The sequence below is a fragment of the Myotis myotis genome, unplaced genomic scaffold (genome assembly GCF_014108235.1).
Source record: "Myotis myotis isolate mMyoMyo1 unplaced genomic scaffold, mMyoMyo1.p scaffold_m19_p_13, whole genome shotgun sequence".
Lineage (NCBI taxonomy): Eukaryota > Metazoa > Chordata > Mammalia > Chiroptera > Vespertilionidae > Myotis > Myotis myotis.
In genome coordinates, this window is record NW_023416317.1 from 34,279,532 (window position 1) to 34,300,468 (window position 20,937).

At 39.8% G+C, this 20,937-nt stretch overlaps 1 protein-coding gene and 1 pseudogene across 11 annotated transcripts in view; both read left to right on the top strand.

The window, feature by feature from the left end:
• Positions 1-1,186: 1,186 nt before the first annotated feature.
• CAPN7 (calpain 7) overlaps positions 1,187-20,937 on the top strand; it is a 53,144-nt gene continuing 33,393 nt past the window's right edge. For 8 of the 11 annotated variants that reach the window (XR_004971571.1, XR_004971574.1, XR_004971573.1 and 5 more), the window contains exons 1-8: positions 1,188-1,554; positions 4,335-4,443; positions 9,063-9,220; positions 10,106-10,173; positions 12,035-12,235; positions 13,940-14,026; positions 19,223-19,349; positions 20,577-20,662. Coding sequence is in view for 1 of the 11 variants with exons in the window: in XM_036332651.1 (XP_036188544.1) it covers positions 1,453-1,554; positions 4,335-4,443; positions 9,063-9,220; positions 10,106-10,173; positions 12,035-12,235; positions 13,940-14,026; positions 19,223-19,349; positions 20,577-20,662 (938 nt within the window). In the remaining 10 variants the exon portion in view is untranslated. Of the gene's footprint in view, positions 1,555-4,334; positions 4,444-9,062; positions 9,221-10,105; positions 10,174-12,034; positions 12,236-13,939; positions 14,027-19,222; positions 19,350-20,576; positions 20,663-20,937 lie in introns of all 11 variants that reach the window. The other 3 variants (XR_004971576.1, XR_004971577.1, XR_004971575.1) reach the window with 2 other exon arrangements.
• LOC118668198 lies at positions 6,230-8,625 on the top strand (annotated as a pseudogene).

Sequence of the window (20,937 nt, forward strand, 5' to 3'; positions counted from 1 at the left end):
ATTATTAACCTCTCTAAATAGGAAGAGAGAGTGAAGAAATTAAGAAACTAGTTTCACTTAAACACAGCCCAACTGACTAAAAATCCATTGAGGTGTAATGAAGAATGAATTAAAAGCACACATTTAAAATGTAGGCTGGTGGGTTTTGACAAATGTATACACTTGGCACCACCACCACCAAGACATTCCCGTCACCTCGAACGTTCCCTTCCCAGTCATTGATCTGACTTGCACCGTTATTGATTACACTTGTCTTACCAACGGCATCATGCCATGTGTACTCTGGCGTCTTGCTTCTTTGACTCAGCATGGATTTTGTGTTTCATCCATATCAGTGGTTCTCAACCGTGGCTGCACATTTGAATCACCTGGGAATCTTTTTAAAATCCTGATTTCTGGGCCTCATCCTCCGGAAATTCTGTTTCTTTGTTACTAATGTTGTGGCCCCACCCCATAACAAAGAGAATTTCCGGAGGATGAGGCCCAGAAATCAGGATTTTAAAAAGATTCCCAGGTGATTCTAATGTGCAGCCAAGGTTGAGAACCACTGCTCTATATTGTGGTGACTACCCCTAGTTCATTTTTATTATTGCTGAATTCAGACTTTTAGGGAGAGAAGACATTCATCAAATAATCACCTAATTATTTTATCACAACAGCATTAAAATAAGGATACCTACAAGTGAAATACATTGTTTGTTGACAATTCAATCAGTACTTAGGGGTATATATACACTAGAGGTGCTGTGTGCTGGGTCATGATTGAGTTTATGGAAAATAAATGTTATTAATGGGTACCTTAAAAGACTCCTATATATCCTATGAATGTCTTTAAGTCCCTTATTTTTAAAACTTCACTCCAGATGATGTTCGGAAGTGCTTTTTGTTGTCTCTTTGAGCCTTCCCTTGAGCTGGTAGAAAAAAGAAGTTTGTACGGCGCATGCGCCCCTACCGGGGCGAGCCCCCAGCAACAGCGTCAGCGGCCCGGCCACCTCCACGTAGACGGCGAAAGCATACTGGTCCCCGACTCGGTACTGCCCGCCAATCCCGGGAGCCGTGGCGGTCACGTGCGCGCCTGCACGCCGGAATGGCCCCGCCCACCTCCTTGAACTCCCGCGAGGAGTCCGGCCTGCGCGGCCCCAGCCCCAGAGAATCTCCCGACGGCCAGGCTGCGCTTGCTCAGTGCGGCCGGTGGGCGGGGCGGGAGATGCGGAGACCGCGGAGTGGGGCCGCCCCACGGGCTGGGTGCCGGAGCTACGCCGTAGGGGCGCGGCGTCGCGGCGGCCCGAGCCGGGAAGACCCATTCTCTTTACGCGGCTGCCGTAAGGAAACTTGGTCCGCCCTCCCTCGGTGCTCCGGAGTCCTGGCCCCGGCTCCCCGGTGCGCCACGGGTCGGCGAAGCGCCTCTGCGTCAGGGCCTCGCTCCCCCGCCAGGTGCGGGGCCTCGGCGCCATGGACTCGTCGGCGCTGGAGCGGGACGCCGTGCAGTTCGCGCGGCTGGCGGTGCAGCGCGACCACGAAGGGCGCTATTCGGAGGCGGTGTTTTACTACAAGGTGAGCGGGGGACCGCGGCGGCCGTCGGAGAGGCCGAGGGGCGGGTCCCGGTACCGAGGCGGCCGGGCCCTGTAGCCTCTGCTCTTTACCCGCTCCTCTTCCTGCGCTTTCCTTCTCGGGCACCTGGCACCCCCACGCCCACCGGGGCTTCTGCCACGAGGGGCAGGTTTGCTCACAGCTTTGGAGCGACCCCCTCTCCGGTTGCAGTCCGGACCGGCAGTGCCCACCTGGGGCTGCCGTGGCCGCAGTAGTAGGTGCGGGCGGTTCGTGGCCGGCTGATTGTATCACTTGGTTCTCATTCTCGGCTCCTGGGCAGTGGTCTCTCATACACACTAAAATCATGCATGTTCGTTGGAGAAAACAAAATAAGTTTTTAAAGAAGAAAACATCTTTTATTCTAGCACTTGATGGTATATTTTTTGTGCTTGCGTTTCGACACATGTGTGTACCCTTTTTTTTTAAACAAACTTGGATCCTACTGTTGATACTATTTATAACCTGTTCATTTGAACTTTTTCAAATCGTTAAATTTACTTCTGTGATATCTTACCAGAGGCACAGCATTCCGTTGTGATTTTTAGCATCATTCGGGTATTTTAGCATCATAAGTAATGGTTTGGTTAATATCCTTGTCATTCATTCTCTATACATGTCTTTTCTATTTCTTTTGTATAAATTACTCGGGACAGAATTGTTAAGTCAGGGTGTGAACTTCCACAGCCCACCGTCTGCTTTCCAATCTTGAGGATTTGCAGACACACCCCTCCAGCCCTAGCTGAGCCCTCTTCTTCCTTGTAGCTGTATCTTTATCATATTGTCACCTTTTTTTTTTTTTTAAGAAATGTTGTCAGAGAAGTAGTAATTTTTTTCCATGAACGGATATGCTATATCATTAATGTGTGGTTTGCTTTTCTCGGATTAATATTAATCATTTCGTTCGGACTTTTTTGGGGACAATTTCATGAAGGTGATATTTCTTTAAAAGTAGAAATTCTGTGTCTTTTAGTTTTTTGTGAAATAACTGGTAAATACTCATAGATTAAAATAGTGCCATATAAAATAGTTTTTTCTAAAGTGAAAGAATATACTATGCAGTGCCTCTTGTTTTGCTATAGGATTTATGTGCATGTCATTAGGAAGAATTTTTTATCTTTGAGAAAGTCAGTGTGGTTGTGCTCCTAGGAACTATATACATAAACTTTATGGGATATTTAGTGCTTACTTTCTTAATACTGTTCTATATGGGATTCCTTAGTGTTAATCACTTTCAAATAGAAAAGAAATGAGTAAAATAAAATTGATACCAGCAGTTTTAAAAATTTGCTTTATTTGTTAAGCAAAATAAGTTGAAAATCGCTATTTACATGCAAGATAATTAAAGGGGTAAAATATATATTACTTTAATTTATTGAAGTTACGTGTAGCTATAATGTATTTAGATAATGATGTTACATGTGAAGTTATTTTTTTCTCCCCTGAAATAAGTGAGTTACAGAATCTGAGGAAATCGTAGCTTTTGTACCCCCACAGCTTTTAAACTGAATTTCCATTTGGTCAAAATCAATACCTTGTTTGTTACTGATTTTGTTAGTTTTAATGAAACAACTCCTGCTCCAATAGCTGGATTCAAAAAGTGATGTTCAGTGGAAGGCTTTATTGGATCCAGACAATTAGCCATGCGGCTTCACGAAGTGTACATGTTTAGGTTACTGCAGAGAAAGTGTTGCAGTTTGGAGAAGTCTCTCTGGTCCTTCTCAGTGGTAGCGTTGGTAACCATCCTGACGTGGTGATGGGAAGAATGGCAGCTCTTCCTCATTAGCCGCAGCATAATTGGCTGTGGAAGTTAGGGAATGAATAGCTGAAAGGTGAATCCAGAGTTTCTTAATTAAAATAAGTTGATTTCATGCAGCTGAAACCTGCTTTAAACTGTGACACCATTTGGCAGAATGTATTTTCTGTGGAGAAAGATTTTCTTCCCACTGAGTTATTTAAGCTTTATAATTTCTTGTAATCTTTTCTTGACACTTAGTTTTATCTTATTTTATTGGTTATTAGTGGCCCAGTGCACAAAATTCATGCATGGGGAGATGGGGTGTCCCTCAGCCCAGCCTGCACCCTCTCCAATCTGGGACTCCTCAGGGGATGTCCAACTGCCAGTTTAGACCCAATCCCACACCAGCAGTTGGACATCCCTCTTGCAATCCGGGACCGCTGGCTCCTAACCGCTCACCTGCCTGCCTGCCTGATCGCCCCTAACCACTCTGCCTGCCGGCCTGATCGCCCCCAACTGCTCCCCCACCGGCCTGCTCGCCCCCAACTGCCTTCCCCTCCTGGCCTGACACCCCTAACTGCCTCTGCCCCGCCACCATGGCTTTGTCCAAAAGGTCTCCCAGTGTAATTAGCATATTACCCCTTTATTAGTATAGATTGTTACCTGTTCTAATACTTATAAGGCACAGTTCACCATTTTAAGGTATATAATCTTAAGTCTGACCTGTTGCATAAAGAAAACATAAATCACAGCTATTCTAAGAAAATGTTTATAATCAATCCCTCCTATTTGAGTTGATAAGTTGTCAACAGTATGAGAAAATTAAGAGCATTAAGAACTGAAGAAAGGGTAGTGGAGTATTATATAATTCATTTGCTTTATAAGTAAAGTTATTAATATCTTAAGGACATTCTAGTTTTGTCATTCATAGAAACCAATAGTTAAAAAGTAATAAAGAAAATTCAAATTGTAATTTATATATTAGATTCCTTTGAATTCTTATTTTTAGGAAGCTGCACAAGCCTTAATTTATGCTGAGATGGCAGGATCGAGCCTAGAACACATTCAAGAAAAAATAAATGAATATCTGGAAAGAGTTCAGGCTTTACATTCAGCAGGTCAGTAAAAGACTACTAAACTTATCACTGTATTTTTTTTTCTCTTCTCTTCCATCACATCTTACTTTTCCCTCTATGTTTCTCTTTCATTTTTATCTTTGAATCTTGATCCTAAGTCTCTTGTTGTTAATTCCTCTTTTGGTAATCACATCTTTAAAAGTCATAATATGTAAATGAATTATTGATCTGTGAAGGAGAACCTTAGAGATAATACAGTTCAATCTCCTAATTTCCTAGTGGTTTAGAAATGGTGAGTTATTTACATTCTGACTGTATCAGTAGCAAAATCAGGATTAGGACCCTGTTAAAGTCTCCTTTTTAAATATCTGTCACATGCCCTCTCCTGGTATTAAATTTAAATGACTACTCCTCTTAAGTGTTTAAAAATATTTTTTTATTGATTTCAGAAAGGGAGGGATAGAAACATCAATGATAAGAGAGAATTATTGATTGGCTGCCTCCTGCACCTCCCCCTACTGGGGATCGAGCCCACAACCCGGGCATGTGCCCTTGACTAGGAATCGAACCCAGGACACTTCAGTCCACAGGCCAATGCTCTTTCCACTGAGCCAAACCAGATAGGGCTCCTCTTCAGTGTTTAAAGACTTCAGTAGTGGGTTCACAGTCTCTTATATATCAGTATCCTCAACCTCAAGACCTTAGCTAAATTCTTTTAAACCGTATCTTAGAAAAGCGACATGTAGGCAGAAACCTGGAACAGCCTGTATTTATGTTCATAAACAACATGGAAAATTCCTTAAAGCAAGTACACACAGGCTTAATGATCACAGTTTTGTTAGAGGTCAGGTTTTCTGTCAAAATTTGCTGTTCATAGGGTAGAAAAGAAATAATCACCTGTTGACATTTTGTGTTAGAAATGCATTCATCTTACTAAGGACTCTTTAAGTTTAACCCTTTTTCCTGTGGCCCTATGATAAAGTGACAAGCAGCTTAGAGCAGCAATTTATTTTCAATCTTTTTTATCTCATAGCACACATAAACTATTATTAAAATCCAGTGGCACACCAAAAAACATATAATTTTTGCCAATCTGACAAAGAAAAAAGTATAATTTTATTTCATTCACACCGGATAGCTATTGTGTTGACTGTCATTATTTTTTAAATTTGACAACCTAATGAAAACAAGGTATCTAAATAGTCAGGTATTGCATGTTTTAAAAATTCTTGCAGCACACCAGTTGAACAGGTTAATATCACTAGTTTAGAGAAATCTTTACTTATTCAGCCTTTCCTGATAAACTTCATGCTACATTCCACTACTCATTCTGAATAGATAGAAGCAGAAGTTATAAGCACATAATTAGGATAAAGTAGATTTGATGATTGGATTCCTTGTCATAACAGTCCCTTTAAAGACAAGGTGGTTTAGCCTGGTCGGTGTGGCTCACTGGTAGAACATCAGCGCACACATTGAAGGGTCTCGGGTTCAATTCCCGATCAAGGGCACGTAGCTCAGTTGCAGGTTCGATACCCGGCCCTGGTTGTAGTGATTGTGAGATACAACCAATCAATGTCTCTCTCTCTCACCCCCTTCCTACTTCCCACTGTTCCTTCCACTCTTAAAAAAAATCAGTAGAAAGCCCGGTCAGTATGGCGCAATGGTTGAGCATCAATCTAGGAACCAGGAGATCATGGTTCTGTTCTGGGTCAGGGCACATGTCCTGGTTGCAGTCTCCATCCCCAGTAGGGGGCCTGCAGGAGGCAGCCATCAATGATTCTCTCTCATCATCGATGTTTCTATCTCTCTCTCCTTTCCTCTCTGAACTCAATAAAAAAATACATATTTTTTTAAGTCAGTGGAAGAACTATCTTTAGGTGAGGATTAACAACATCAAAAAAAAGATAAGGTGGTTTAGTTTAAGACAAGTCCCAGAAATTGTATAAATTAAGGTCCCAAAAATTGTATGTATTAAAATGTGGACTGCCTGTGCATCAGGGCCCTACTTGATAAAAAGTTACATTGATTCATGTATTCAAAATACCTGTAAATTCCAAGAAACTTTTATTTTCCCAACCAAGTAAGTGAAGTTCTTAAATTTATAAATGTGATACTGAGGCACAGAATGAGATAGCCCTTATCTCTTGAAAGAATAAAGCTTTCCAGTGAAACAGAAGTAAAGTTCAAAAGGATTTTTAAAGTATAACATACCTTAATTGTTTTGCTAGCTTTTGGGCCCATTTTATTCAGCAAATGAAATGAAATCTGTAAAGCATTAAATGGTTTCCTTAATTATTATTTTAAACAGTCATTTATCAAATAAAAGTCTTGTTCAGAAACCCAATTTTTAAAACATAAAATCTGCTGGCAGTGAAGAGATTTTTGAGAGATGAGTTGTGTTTTGGGTGGGGAGAGGTAACACAGTTTGAAATTCACCAGTGTAGAATAAAAACTCAAGACTTGGAATTAAAAGATCTCAGTTGAAGCAGTTTGAACCCAAGTCTTGGTCTCTCACCTTCCTCCCTGAACAACATGAGCTTTAGCACCCACTCCATCTTCTCCACCACCTACCAGACCCTGGGCTCTGTGCAGTCACCCAGCCAGCCATCAGTGTGGCCAGTGTCTATGCAGGCACTGGGGGTTTGGGCTTGCACATCTCCATGTCCCCTGCTCGACCAGCAATGTGTGGCTGCTGGTGGTCTGGGGGCCTAGTAGGTATAGGGGGTGTCCTGAGCAAGGAGACTATGCAATTCCTAAATGACTGCCTGGAGAGGATAAGGAGTCGAGGTTGATCATCAGAGACTGGAGAAGAAAGGACCCGAAGGCTCAGATCTTTGCAAGTTCTGTGGACAATGCCCACATTGTTCTGCAGATTGATAATGCCAGTCTTGGTGCTGATGACTTCAGAGTCAAGTTTGAGATGGAGTTGGCCATGCATCAATCTATGGAGAGTAACATCGATGGGCTTTGAAAGATCACTGATGACACCAGTATCACTCGGCTGCAGACAGGGATCGAGGCTCTCAAGGAGGAGCTGCTCTTCATGAAGAACCACGAGGAGGAAGTAAATGGTCTATAAAACCAGACTGCTAACTTTGGGTTGACTATGGAGTTGGATGCCTCCAAATCTCAAGACGCAGCAAGATCATGGCAAGCGGGCATCTGGGCCCAGTATGATGAGCTGGCTTGGAAAAACCAAGAGGAGCTGGACAAGTACTGGTCCCAGCAGATTGAGGAGAGTACCACAGTGGTCACCTTGCAGACCACTGAGGCAGGAATGACTGAGATGACATTCTCAGAGATGAGACATATGGTCCAGGTCTTGGACATCAAACTGGACTCGAGAAATCTGAGGGCCAGTTTGGAGAACATCTTGAGGGAGGTGGAGACGCATTATGCCATGCGGATGGAACACCTTGACGGGATACTGCTGCACCTGGAGTCAGAGCTGGCTTAGGCCCGGGGCAGAGCAGCAGCGCCAGGTACAAGAGTACAAGGCCCTACTAAACATCAAGGTCAAGCTAGAGGCTGAGATTGCCACCTGCTGGGAGAAGGGGAGGACGTCCATCTTGGTGATGCCCTAGACAACAGCAACACCATGCAATCCAACCAAAAGACCACCACCCCAGGATTATGGATGGCAAAGTGGTGTCTGAGGTCTGTGACACCAAAGTTCTGAGATGTTAAGGCAGCAGAAGTAGGCACCCCTTGGGAGGCAGGAGACCAACAAAAAGTTCAGTGATCATTAATAAATAAACAAACAAAAGATCTAAGTTGAGTCCTTACCCTTCATTTGTAGCTATGAAACCTTAGGTTACATCACTCATTCTCAGCTGGGAGGGATTTTGCCCCTCATGAGACATTTGGCAATGTCTGAAGAGAAATTTAGTTTTTACACTAGGGGAGGTGGGGGAGTATACTTTTGTCATCTAGTTTGGTAGAGGCCAGAGACCTTGTGAAAAATCCTACAATGCATAGGACAGTCCACAGCAAAGAATTACCCATCGAGAATGTCATTAGTGCCAAGGCTGAGAAACCCTGAACTAGGTATTTTAACATTTTTGAGGTTTGGTATCTTCATTTTATAAATGGGATTCGTACATTATTCAGAGAGGTGTTACTGAGGGTTAAAGTTGTAAAAAAAGATCACCAACGCTAGCCAGTTTGGCTCAGTGGATAGAGCATCAGTCCGTGGACTGAAGGGTCCTGGGTTGGATTCCAGTCAAGGGCACATACCTCAGTTCCAGGCTTGATCCCCTGCCCTGGTCAGGCTCGTGTGGGAGGCAACCAATCGATGTTTCTCATATTGATGTTTTTCTCTGTCTCTCCCTCCCACTCTCCCTAAAATTCACTGGAAAAATTATCTTCAGGTAAGGATAAGAAAAAAGTCACCATATACCTTTAAGAGACAAAAGGTAAAGCTTTTTAAGAAAGATAACAGCTTTATTGAGATATAATTCACATACCACAAAATTCACCTTCTTATTATCTACAATTCAGTGGGTTTTAGCACAACTCTACCTTGCTAAACATTTTTTTTAAATGAAGGATTATAGAGGTTTGGTAAAGAATGTCTTAAATGTATTAAAATGGTATGTTGTTTCCCAGATAGATATATAGGTAATACTACTTCTATATGGCTATTTTTCCTATCCTAGTTCAGTCAAAGAGTGCTGATCCTTTGAAATCAAAACATCAGTTGGACTTGGAGCGTGCCCATTTCCTTGTTACACAAGCTTTTGACGAAGATGAAAAGGGGAATGTTGAAGATGCTATAGAATTGTATACTGAAGCCGTAGATCTCTGTCTAAAAACTGTATGTATAGCTACAAGTTAAATTTGGTGGAATTATGCTAAGAAATTTCTCCCTTTACTAGTTAATTTTATTTAACAATTTCTTAAAGAAAAAAATGTGTCATGAATGTAACTAAATTACTCATTAAAAGATGGAGAGTAAAAAATGAATAGTGGATTTTAATATCTCGTTTAAAGTTTTTAACAGCATTAAGATCATCAAGCAATTTTTTTCTAAATTACAGGTAGCTTTTTAACCTCTTTACATATAACTAAATTAACTTATTACAGGAAGAATTCACCATCACAAATTTAGAATAAACTCTCCTCCACCTTTTTTTTCAATTTCATACACTAAAAACAAAGGTAGTGGTTTGGTAGTGCTTTATTAATTTGCAATGTAAAATCTATATGATGAGTTGCTTTTACTTCTCTCTGAGGAGCCCTAGGTGGGATGTGAGCTTTAAAGGGCATCTAGTGCATAAGAGCAGTGTATTTGACAGGAAGATGAGGTGAAGTGGTAGAGAGTGGCCTCAGTATTATTCAGAGCACTGGCTTTTTGTCTAGGGTGTTTTGCTCGGGAGAACCGCCTGATCACTATGGGTACCGGAGACTGGAGGTAAGAGCTGGTCTTCTGAGGTTCCTGCCTTCCATGGCACCAGGTCACACAGTTGTGTTCCAGTTACCACCTGTCCACTTTAAGCGGCCTTAAAGCTTACCTCGATGACAAGTTTCAACACTATTTTAAACAATACCTTTAAGAATGAAAATAAAATGTCTTGGTTTATTCTCTCATAATTTCAAGAAGTGTAATGTGCATGGTTAATTTTTTTGCTTAGAAATATCATGAATCAAGAAAATTTAAAAATAATTATGCTTCAGAATGTGTATCTCTCTTTCTCTTAAGTCCTATGAAACTGCTGATAAAACTCTGCAAAATAAACTGAAACAGTTGGCTCGACAGGCACTAGATAGGTGAGTTTTGGTCACTTAAGTTCTTTTCCATGGGTGGCAGTGTATTGTGTCACTTAAATGTGACAGATTTATCAAAATGTGTTAGAGTTTATAAAAACAAATCTCCATCTTTTACCTGAGATGTAGAGGAAGTCTATTTTTTTTCTCTGAGTGCATTTACTTCTCTAGTTTCCTGCTTTAAATTTAAAATATAACATTAATCAAGAAATGTTTTCTGTAGCTTTTTCTATATATGAAACAAAAATGATCATGGTATTTGAAATGGAAGACTTCCCTTCTGTTGTGTAATATTAGACTTCCAAAGAAGAGAACTTCCAGAGAGCCTTCTAGAGCTAATAATAAAAATGAAGAAATTGAGAATGAGCCAGTTTGCAGCCATACACATACCCTAGATTATATAATGTAGTAATTCCTTTAACTCTGCTCAAATGTCAACTTTTCAATAAGGCCTGCCCTAACCAATATAAAACTGAATCTCCTTCAATACTTTTACCCTGCGTACTCTATTCTAATATTCTTTTCCATAATTCTTAACACTTTCTAAGACATGAAATTTACCAGTTTGTCATGTTAATGTTTGTGTTCCTTCCAGCAGTCATCACTTCAATGCAGGCTCTTGAGCACAGAGAATTTTGTCTGTTTTGTTTAATGATCTAACTGAGCATATAGCAGAAGGTTGGACTTACAGTGTGTGCTCAGTAGGCATTTGTTGAAAGAATAAATGGATTTGCACAATAGAATTCTACCCTTGAAGAGCACTATAGACAAAGGAAAAGGGTGGAAATTGCTTTTATAGTTATATTTCATAAAATTGCCTCCTTTTGAGGCTCTGACTAGCTAGCTGTACCACTCCAGTCCTTTTTTTTATCAAAGTATAATAGTCATCCCTCCATTTTATTACCATCATCTAGCCTTTAGTTTGTTTTTTTTCAAATTCTTGAAGATATGGACACTTAACACATAGTTATTTTCTCCATTTTGACTTCTTTCACCAGTCTGAATCATCGATGCCTTTTATTACCTATGCAGCTAACCCATCCAGTATTCTCTAAGTGTATCCCTATGTGCACCGGAGTGGGTCAGTCATGGGCTTCTTTGAGGATCTGTCCAAAATTATGGATCCATTCTCTAAGAAAAATGTACATAAAATTTTTGGCATGAATTTCAGAATTTTCACAAGACTCCTGAAACTATATATGGACCTCAGATTAAGAACTTCTGTTTTTTAGCTTGTTAGTTCTTTGACAAAGTCAAAATTTCCTGGAGGCCTATAATCCAATCCCTGCTAGTGGTTTTATCTCCCACTGCTTCTTATTTGCACTGTTTACAGGGGCTGCATCCATTCTTTTGAAATTACCGTAACTCACTGCTGTTTCATACATTTGCATATGCTATTCTCTCTACTCCAAATACTTCCTCACTCCCCTAGTGGACTTCTCTGCAGCCCACACATCAATTCAGAAAAAAAAATTCCCTGATTCACCCTCTCTTCCCACTTCATTAAGTTAATATCGTCTGTCATGCATTTACTCAAAAGTACTATTTCTTGTTAGCATCTGTCACTTTTGATGTAGTCTTTCTTTCCCCACAAAACTATGAACACCTTAAAAGTAGGGATTGTGTTTTATACATTCTTGTATCCCCATTGTATAGTACCTGATATAAATGCTCACTTAATAGAATATTGTTTGCAAAAATACCTTTGGGAGTAGCTTAAGTAGTGAACAGTTGACTAGTTTATAAGAATTTTATATACTAGGTTTACATTAGGAATGCTTGACTGGTTCTTGAAGTAAATTTTATTTTCTGGAAAGCTTAAATGTGAAAAAAGCTAAACAGTGTTTCTGTACCTCTATTATAGAGCAGAAGCATTGAGTGAGCCTTTAACAAAGCCATTATGCAAAGTCAAGTCAACCAATATTAAACCAAAGCCACCTCCAGCAAGAGCACATTTTCCACTAGGAACTAACCCCTTTCTTGAAAGACCTCAGCAGTTTATAAGTCCACAGGCATGCGATGCACAAGGACAGAGATACACGGCAGAAGAAATAGAAGTTCTCAGGTAAATTAGTTTCTCATTCATTGTAATGAACAATTTTATTCTCATTAGGTTTGTTGGGTCATATTCACATCTTATAGTGTATAATGCTATTAATTATATATTGTCATGTGGTCACAACTTTAAATACTTAAAATTTTTCTAATATATTTTAGTATTAGCATTTCTACTAGGTATGTTTTCCTGAAAATCCTAGCATTCTTCAAAATTGAGAACTAGAATTTAGGGAGCAAAATAGATATGTGGCAGACCAATCAATCATCTGTGCAACTTTGTAACCAGATCCCTAATGGGAAAAATAAATTGTTAACTTGAAATAGCAGTGTAGGCCAGGAGTCAGCAAAGGGAAGCCAAGAGCTATGAATAGTTTTTGGATTTTTTTAAGGGTTCTAAAAAAACAACAACAACAAAAAAACGCAGAACAACATATGACAGACCTCATTGCAAAGCCAAAACTATATTCTATTTGGCCCTTTAAAGAAAATGTTTACCAACCCCTGGTCTAGGAAGCCATGTCAGTGTGTGGAAGAGCCTCAAGGGTGTTAAAAATGCAAACAACAGTGATGTGGAACTCCTTGGTTGCATTCTGAGCCATCCCAGATGGGATAAATCTCTGAGCCAGTGTGGCTGTTCTTCAGTTGGGCTCTGGAAGAGACCTAACTTAGAGTAGTGCGAATCATGTAGTTGCTCATTTTTAATTTCCTCAAATTGGGCCTAAAGGGCTTCTCACGTAGCAGCCACCTGAGGGTATTTTTCTTTCTTTTCTTGCTATGGATTTTAATTCTCCTACAAGTCTGGCTCTCTTTGCCTGGCAAATTGCATGTGAAACGAAACAACACAGAGCAGGATGAATAAGGGTGGTTTTGGAATTGAGAGACGGTAAATTAGTAACAGTCCGACACTCGGGCTACTCGGCATCCAAAGGTTCTCTTCTGTACACATTTGACATTCCATACTACAACAAAACAACTCTGTATTTCTAATAAATGCAGCTATCCTTCATACAAGTGAAAAGTTCTCATCCTCTCAGAAAAAGAATATACACAGTCATAGTATCCATCGCTTACTGTATTAACTTTCTTCAAATTCAGTCACAGTCTCCCTGAATATTGGGGACTAAGTGGTGAAGTTACCCTGCAATTACTTCTAAATAAAATGAGGGGAAAAAACAGAAGAAGGAAATAGTAAATGTACTAGTATACAAATAAATATACACAAAACAAGAAAATATGCAAAGCTACTACCAAACACATTTCTTTAACTTTTCAAGAGGCCATACCTGTTATCTATGACACTTAACCACTCCATATTCTCATACCCAGAAAATATGAAGAATATAGTTTCATAGTTATAAATGTCATGTTTTTTAAATCTCAAAATAACCAAGCAGTTGTTTTCTCCCTTTGGACTTAGGATAGAATTCACTTTGTCCCTGGTGTCACAGACACTTTCAATACTTCTGGTTGGTCCTGTCTTGAGACTATTGTTTTGTTGTAACTCTACTGAATTGAATTAAATCAGTTATTTTCTGGTATTCAACAATTTTGTGAAAAATTTGTCCAAATAAAGATACTGGTTTTGTCCAACGTGAGATTGTAAGTTTAATTTTATTACAGTACCTTACCTTGTCATTTAAATTTTAAGGAGTTTAAGTGATTATGCTAATTTGAACATTTACTTTAGATTTTATTTTCTTGTATTTTTTAGGACAACATCAAAAATAAATGGTGTAGAATATGTTCCTTTCATGGCTATCGACCTGAGAGAACGTTTTGCCTTTCCAATGCCTTTCTGGTAAGTAAGCACTATAGCAATTTTTACTTCCAATATTTTACTTTTTCAGTACTTTTCCCATATTCTGAAGTGTAAATTTATAGTTTTGAATTTAAATTTGTGGTTTAAAAACTTGATTGGAAGAGAAGTGTGGTTATGGGAAGGAGATAGGGGCAGCACAGCAATACCTTTATTACTCTTTTGTCTCCTTTTGCGTAACATTATACTCAGTGCCAAGCACAGTTCCTAGCACAAAGTAAGTACTCAGGAAGTATTTGTTGAATTGGTGTTTGATCACAACAAAAATGCAAGTCTAAAAGAACTGAATGGAAAAGTGGAATAGAATGACAGTATTGTTTACTAAGAAGATACAATTCAAAAAAGAGTTAATTATGGAAGTGTTAACACAGCCTTCTGGATAGTGGCAGCTTATGTCAAGAGCCTTAAAAATATTGTTTGGTTCAATCCCAGCTTCTGGTCATCCTAAGGAAATAATTTCGTTAAAGATGTTTATGTATATAAGAGCATTCATCAAAACATTCATAGCAAAAAGTTATTGAAACAAATATTTAACAATATGGGAGTGATTAAATAATGGTACATTCATTTTATATTAAGTACTAGAGGCCCGTTGCACGAAGAGGTTCGTGCGATAGGCCTTCCTTCCCCTGGCTGCCGGCACCAGTTTTCCGCCGCACCCAGGACCCAGGCCTTTGCTCCAACCACAGCAGAGAAGCCAAGCCTCGAGGCTTCTCCGCTCCAACTGCAGCGGAGAAGCCAAGCCTCTTCAGTCGTCTTCAGTCTTCAGTATTCGCTCGGGTGGAGCCTTCAGTCTTCGCTCTGAGCCTGCATATGCAAATTAACCGCCATCTTTGTTGGGTTAATTTGCATGCTCATCCTGATTGGCTGGTGGGCATAGCCGAGTGACACCAATTTGCATGTTTCTCTTTTATTAGTGTAGATTATGGTTCCCATAAAAAAATAAGTCCTTGAAAAATGTAGGAAAAATGCTTGCAATCTAGTAAAAAGAAAACTAGAAAAATATACATAACATTCAATTTTTTAAATTTTCATATATTTATGCATATATAGAAAATGATATAAAGATTATACATCAGAATGTTTAGTTTTTATTTATAGGTAGCAAAATTGTGTGAGTTAAATTTTTAAAATATTTTTATTTTAAAAAACATTTCTGCAATGCACATATCAGAAAACAGAATTGAATGCTTATTATATACAGAAAATATAAAAGGTCTTAAAAAGAACAAAAGAACTGCTTTCTCATTTTTGGTGTTTTGCTGTTCTTGGATGGGCAGAAGTTAGATATTTCAAAGCCAGTAAGTTATCAACCTAATTTCCTCACTCAGGCAGCCGATGCTAATACTTGATTGGAATCTAAGAAAATCTTATATCTGAGAGGCTTTATAGCATTGAATTTGAGGGCACAGATTCCAGAGCCAAGTTCAGTTTCATGCCCTATGTGATGCTTCACAATTTTTTAAGCTGCCTTAGATTTTAAAACAATATTCGAATCCACCTCATACCATAACAGTAATGATTAAGTGAGTTAATAAAATATAAACCACTTAATAATGGTGCTTGAATTTAAATTTGTAGTTTAAAAATTTGATTGGAAGAGAAGTGTGGCTATGGGAAGGAGGTAGGGCAGCACAGCAATACCTCTGTTACTCTTTTGTCTCCTTTCGTATAGCATTACACACAGTGCCAAGCACAGTTCCTGGCACAAAGTAAGTACTCAGGAATCCTATCTAATAAAAGTAATATGCAAATTAACCATCACTCTGCGACAAAGATGGCGGTGCCCATAATGGCTGGGCAGGACCCTGGCGGCTTCACCCCAGCAATGTGAGCCCAGCAGGCAATCAGGGCCGCAGGCAGCACCCAGCAGGGCCTGCTGGGCATCGCCATGGCAACCGGGGAGCAGGGTGCAGGCAGCACCCAGCAGGGCCTGCTGGGCAGTCGCCACGGCGACCCGCAAGAAGGCAAGGGGGACCCGCAGGCAGCACCCAGCAGGGCCTGCTTGCCCATCCCCGTGGTGTGGAGCAGGCAGGCCCAGCAGAGAGCAGAGAACCATGGGGAGGGCCTAAGCCATCCGTAGCATATCCCCTGAGGGCTCCCGAATTGGAGAGGGTGCAGGTCAGGCTGTGGGACCTCCCTGCCCACCCCCACCTCCCCGTCCACAAATTTTGTGCACTGGGCCTCTAGTATCCTATATAAAGGGGTAATATGCAAATTGACCCTAACAGCAGAACAACTGGGAATGACTGGTCTCCATGACAGACACTGACCACCAGGGGGCAGATGCTCAATGCAGGAGCTGCCCCCTGGTGGTCAGTGCGCTCCCACAGGGGGAGCTCTGCTCAGCCACAAGCCAGGCTGATGGCTGCCAGCACAGTGGTGATGGCGGAAGCCTCTCCCGCCTCCTCAGCAGCACTAAGGATGTCTCACTGCAGTTTAGGCCTGCTCCCCACTGGCAAGTGGACATCCCCCGAGGGCTCCTGGGCTGCCAAAGGGATGTCTGACTGCCAGCTTGGGCCCGATCCCCCCAGGGAGCGGGCGTAAGCCAGCAGATGGACATCCCCCAAGGGGACCCAGACTGCGAGAGGGCACAGGCCAGGCTGAGGGGACCCCCCCCCCCCTCCGCAGTGCACAAATTTGTGTGCACCAGGCCTCTAGTATAATATAATCCTTATTATATAATGTAGTCCTTATTTTATAGTAAATGCTATATAATAAGGATTAACTGTTAGAAAAAGAATTATTGCATTAAGTACTAAATTATATTACACAGTTTGGCTGTTCATTTCAAATACTTTACAAATGTTTATACCCGTTTGACCAGTAATTTCACTCTAGAAAACTAATTCTAAAAAGGATTTACAAATGTCAAAGATTTGTATAAAAGATTATTCACTGTCTATAATAATAAAAGCATAATATGCTAATTAGACCAGATGTCCTTCCTGACGAAGCCAGGGCTGCGAGGGAAGCCCGGGTCCCAGGTGCCAGAGGGAAGCCAGTGCTGGCAGCCGGGGGAAGGAAGGCCTACTCTTGCATGAATTACTCTAATTGTGAAAATGTGAGTCAGTTATTCTAGTATATTTGTGTGTTTTTTAGTGTGAGGTTTCTTTTTTTTAATACTTAGGATATTTTTTCTAATGATTTTCTTTTTCTAAGAGAGAGTGGAAGGGAGGGTAGAGACAGAGAGAAACATTGATGTGAGAGAGAAACATCAATTGGTTGCTTCCCGCACGTGCCCCAACCTGAGCCGGGATAGAGCCTGCAACCGAGGTTCGTGCCCTTCACCGGAATTGAACCCACGACCCTTCAGTCTCCTGGCCGATGCTCTAACCACTGAGAAACCTGGCTAGGGCTAAGTTTTCTTTTATTAATTTTTCCTAAACTTGTCTCATGTTTACTGAATGTTTTTCTTAGTGTAAGAACACAACCTGGCATTTTAATAAACCCGTTTGGATAATGCAGTCAGATAAATGCTTCTCTGCTCATAAGTCATCAACTATCACACACTCTCTGGCCTGGCCTCCATGTAATTTCAAATGCTGTTAAAGCCTATCTAAACAGAAAGCAAGCAGACCACATCATCTTATTTCTACTTTAGACTTTAAACTTCAAATTCACCTACACACACACACACACACACAATATTGTTTAGGAGGAAAGGCAATTAAGGACTGAGTCAGTTGCATAAGAATTGGCTTAATTCTGCAAGCCAGTACTCTTTTTTAAAAAAATATATTTTATTGTTTTTTTACAGAGAGGAAGGGAGAGTTAGAAACATCCATGAGAGAGAAACATCCATCAGCTGCCTCCTGCACACCTCCTACTGGGAATATGCCCACAACCAAGGTACATGCCCTTGACCAGAATTGAACCTGGGATCTTTCAGTCAGTCTGCAGGCTGATGCTCTATCCACTTAGCCAAACCTGTTAGGGCTGCAGCCAGTACTCTTAACTATTGGCCTCATTCACTGGCAGGCCAGCTGGAACTCATTTTTTTTTTTTTTAATATATTTGTATTGATTTCAAAGAGGAAGAGAGAAAGAAACATCAATGGTGAGAGAGAATCATTGATCGGCTGCCTCCAGCACACCCCCCACTGGGGATCAAGCCCACAACCCTGGCATGTGCCCTTGACTAGAATGGAACCCGGACCCTTCAGTCTGCAGGCTGACGCTCTTCACTGAGCCAAACCAGCTAGGGCCCAAGAAATCTTTTGAAACCCAAAGATTTGTTGCCCTTGCTCTAGAAGAAGTTTGAGGAAAGATAATTTTTATTTAGTACTCTATATCAATTTTAGATAAATAATGCACTATATTTTGCCAACACATGGTGAATAGAGGGTAATGGAGGAGAATGGTGGATTTGGCACCATAGACCTGAATTCAAGCACCAGTTCTGGCCTGGCCAGTATGGCTCAGTTGTTGAGTGTCAACCTATGAACCAGGAGGTCACAGTTCAGGAGGCAGCCCATCGATGATTCTCTCTCATCATTATGTCTCTCTCTCTCTCCCTCTCTCCCCCCCCCATCCCTCCCTCCTTCCCTCCCTTCCTCTCTCTGAAATAAATAAAAACATATTTTAAAAATAGAAAAAGCCAGTTCTGCTATTTCTTAGCTGTTTGGCCAGGGCAAGTTGTTTAATCATTTTAAGCCTTTTCCAAAAATACTTGCTGTAATAGAATTGTTTTTGAGGATTCAATAAGTAATGTATGTAAAGTACTTTAGCATAATGCCTGCCGTATGGTTATTATTCAGTAATTAGATACTCTCATTGTTAGCCTTGCAGAAAAGAGTTTGTCAAGACCCAAAAGATCTGTAGTTTCCTAGGTCGTTTTTAATGAATCAGATTATATTGTTGTTAGTGGCTTCATTTTATCAAAACTGAATTTATTGAATATAACCATATCTTTAAAATAAGCGTAAATGCATTTAAATTGCACTTCTGTTTGCAGGTATCTGTGTTTTGTTTTGTTTAATAGGGGTGGATGATCAGATTGACTGGATTCATGGTTAAGTGTAAAGAGCCCGATTTAACCAGAGAATTATTTTAGGATGACCTAAATATAGCTAGGAGCACTATACAAAAAAAATTAGGAAATTTTAATTTTGGTTTTGAATCATTGTTTAAGATTAATTTTATTATTGCTGTTTTTTAATTTTTATTATTACCTCAGTGATAGATTGGGCAAGCTACCATTATCACCTAAACAAAAAGCTATGTTTTCCAAATGGGTACGCCCAGAAGACCTCAGCAACAATCCTACAATGATTTATACTGTGTCCAGTTTCAGCATAAAACAGGTATATGTTTTGTATAATTTTATATGAAAGCTAGCATTTTAAAGTAATTTGGATATAGATTTGACTTTTTTCTTACGTTTTTATTACATATTCAGATGCATGAGTATATTTGGAAAAATTATTCTGCACACTTTGATTTAGACATACTGAGATAATAAAAGTGTGAATAACTATTTTGAGCAGTCACAGAGTTTTATATAGACCCTATTTATGGACACATGCTTGCAGATGAGAAAGTTGAGAATATGAATTTTACCGTTGATAAGATAGTAGAAAAGATAGAAATTGGGCTTACTTAAAACACTTCAATGTTGAAACAACAATATGGCTTTATTGCAAACTTTAAGTTTTGCAATGAAATCACAGGCATCTTCCACATCAGTATAAAATAATGATCCTGAAATACTATGATTCAAGAATCTTTTATATACATACTAGAGGTCCGGTGCACAAAATTCATGCATGGGTAGGGTCTGTAGGCCTGACTGGTAATCAGGGCCAGTCAGGGTCTTCCTTTGTTCTGCGCTGCCCCCTGGTGGTCACTGCCTGTCATAGCGAACAATCGAACTCCCGAGGGGACAATTTGCACATTAGCCTTTTATTATATAGGATTCATCTTTAGAGGTCATAAACCAACTTTTTAAATGCCTTTAATTTTTTGTCCACATTAAAAGTATGATTCACTTGGTAAAAATGGTAAAGGGATTAAGAAAACACACACACACATACACAACACAACAGACATAGACAACAGTATGATGATTACAAGAGGGGAAGGGGAGTGGGGAAAGTTGGAGAGAGTAAAGGGGATATAGATGGTGATGGAAGGAGACTTAGCTTGGGGTATTGAACACACAATACAATATACAGGTGATGTATTACAGAATTGTACCCCCGAAATCTATATAATTTTATTAACCGGTCACCCCAATACAATTTAAAAATAAAGTAACATTGTAGAAAGAAAAACAGTGGGCATGCCTTTATTTATGCAAGGAATGCATCATCCATATTTAATTATTCTAAATTCATTGAAATAGTTTATTTGGTTTTTCAAGGATTTATTTGAACAAAATTTGAGTTGGCAGTATGGCATTTCTATTTATTTCCTACTCAAGCAGTAAAGATATTTAGTATAAAAAGTCAGGTGCTAGGTGCAATGCTTAAATATTGTGGAAATGTTGATACATGAATGAATGAAATATACTAATGAATTCTTATTAACAGACAATAGTATCAGATTGTTCCTTTGTTGCATCACTGGCTATTAGTGCAGCTTATGAAAGACGATTTAATAAGAAGTTGATTACCAGGTAAAAATTTATATTTGTTTCTTTAGCCCTTTTCATGTAATTGTCTTAAATAGAAATTTAAAATGTAGACCTTTTTGGCTTAGAAAGTAACAAGAGTGAATCACTCAGAATATTATGGCCATTATGTGTTAAGCAGATGATTTGTGAATGTGAACAAGTTTGCTAAAACAGTGTAAGAATGTATGTGCATGTAGTTAATATATGAAGAATAAATATGTCTTGAAATAAATGAAATTGGTCAAAGTAAAATTAAGTCATGTTTATAATTTCACTCG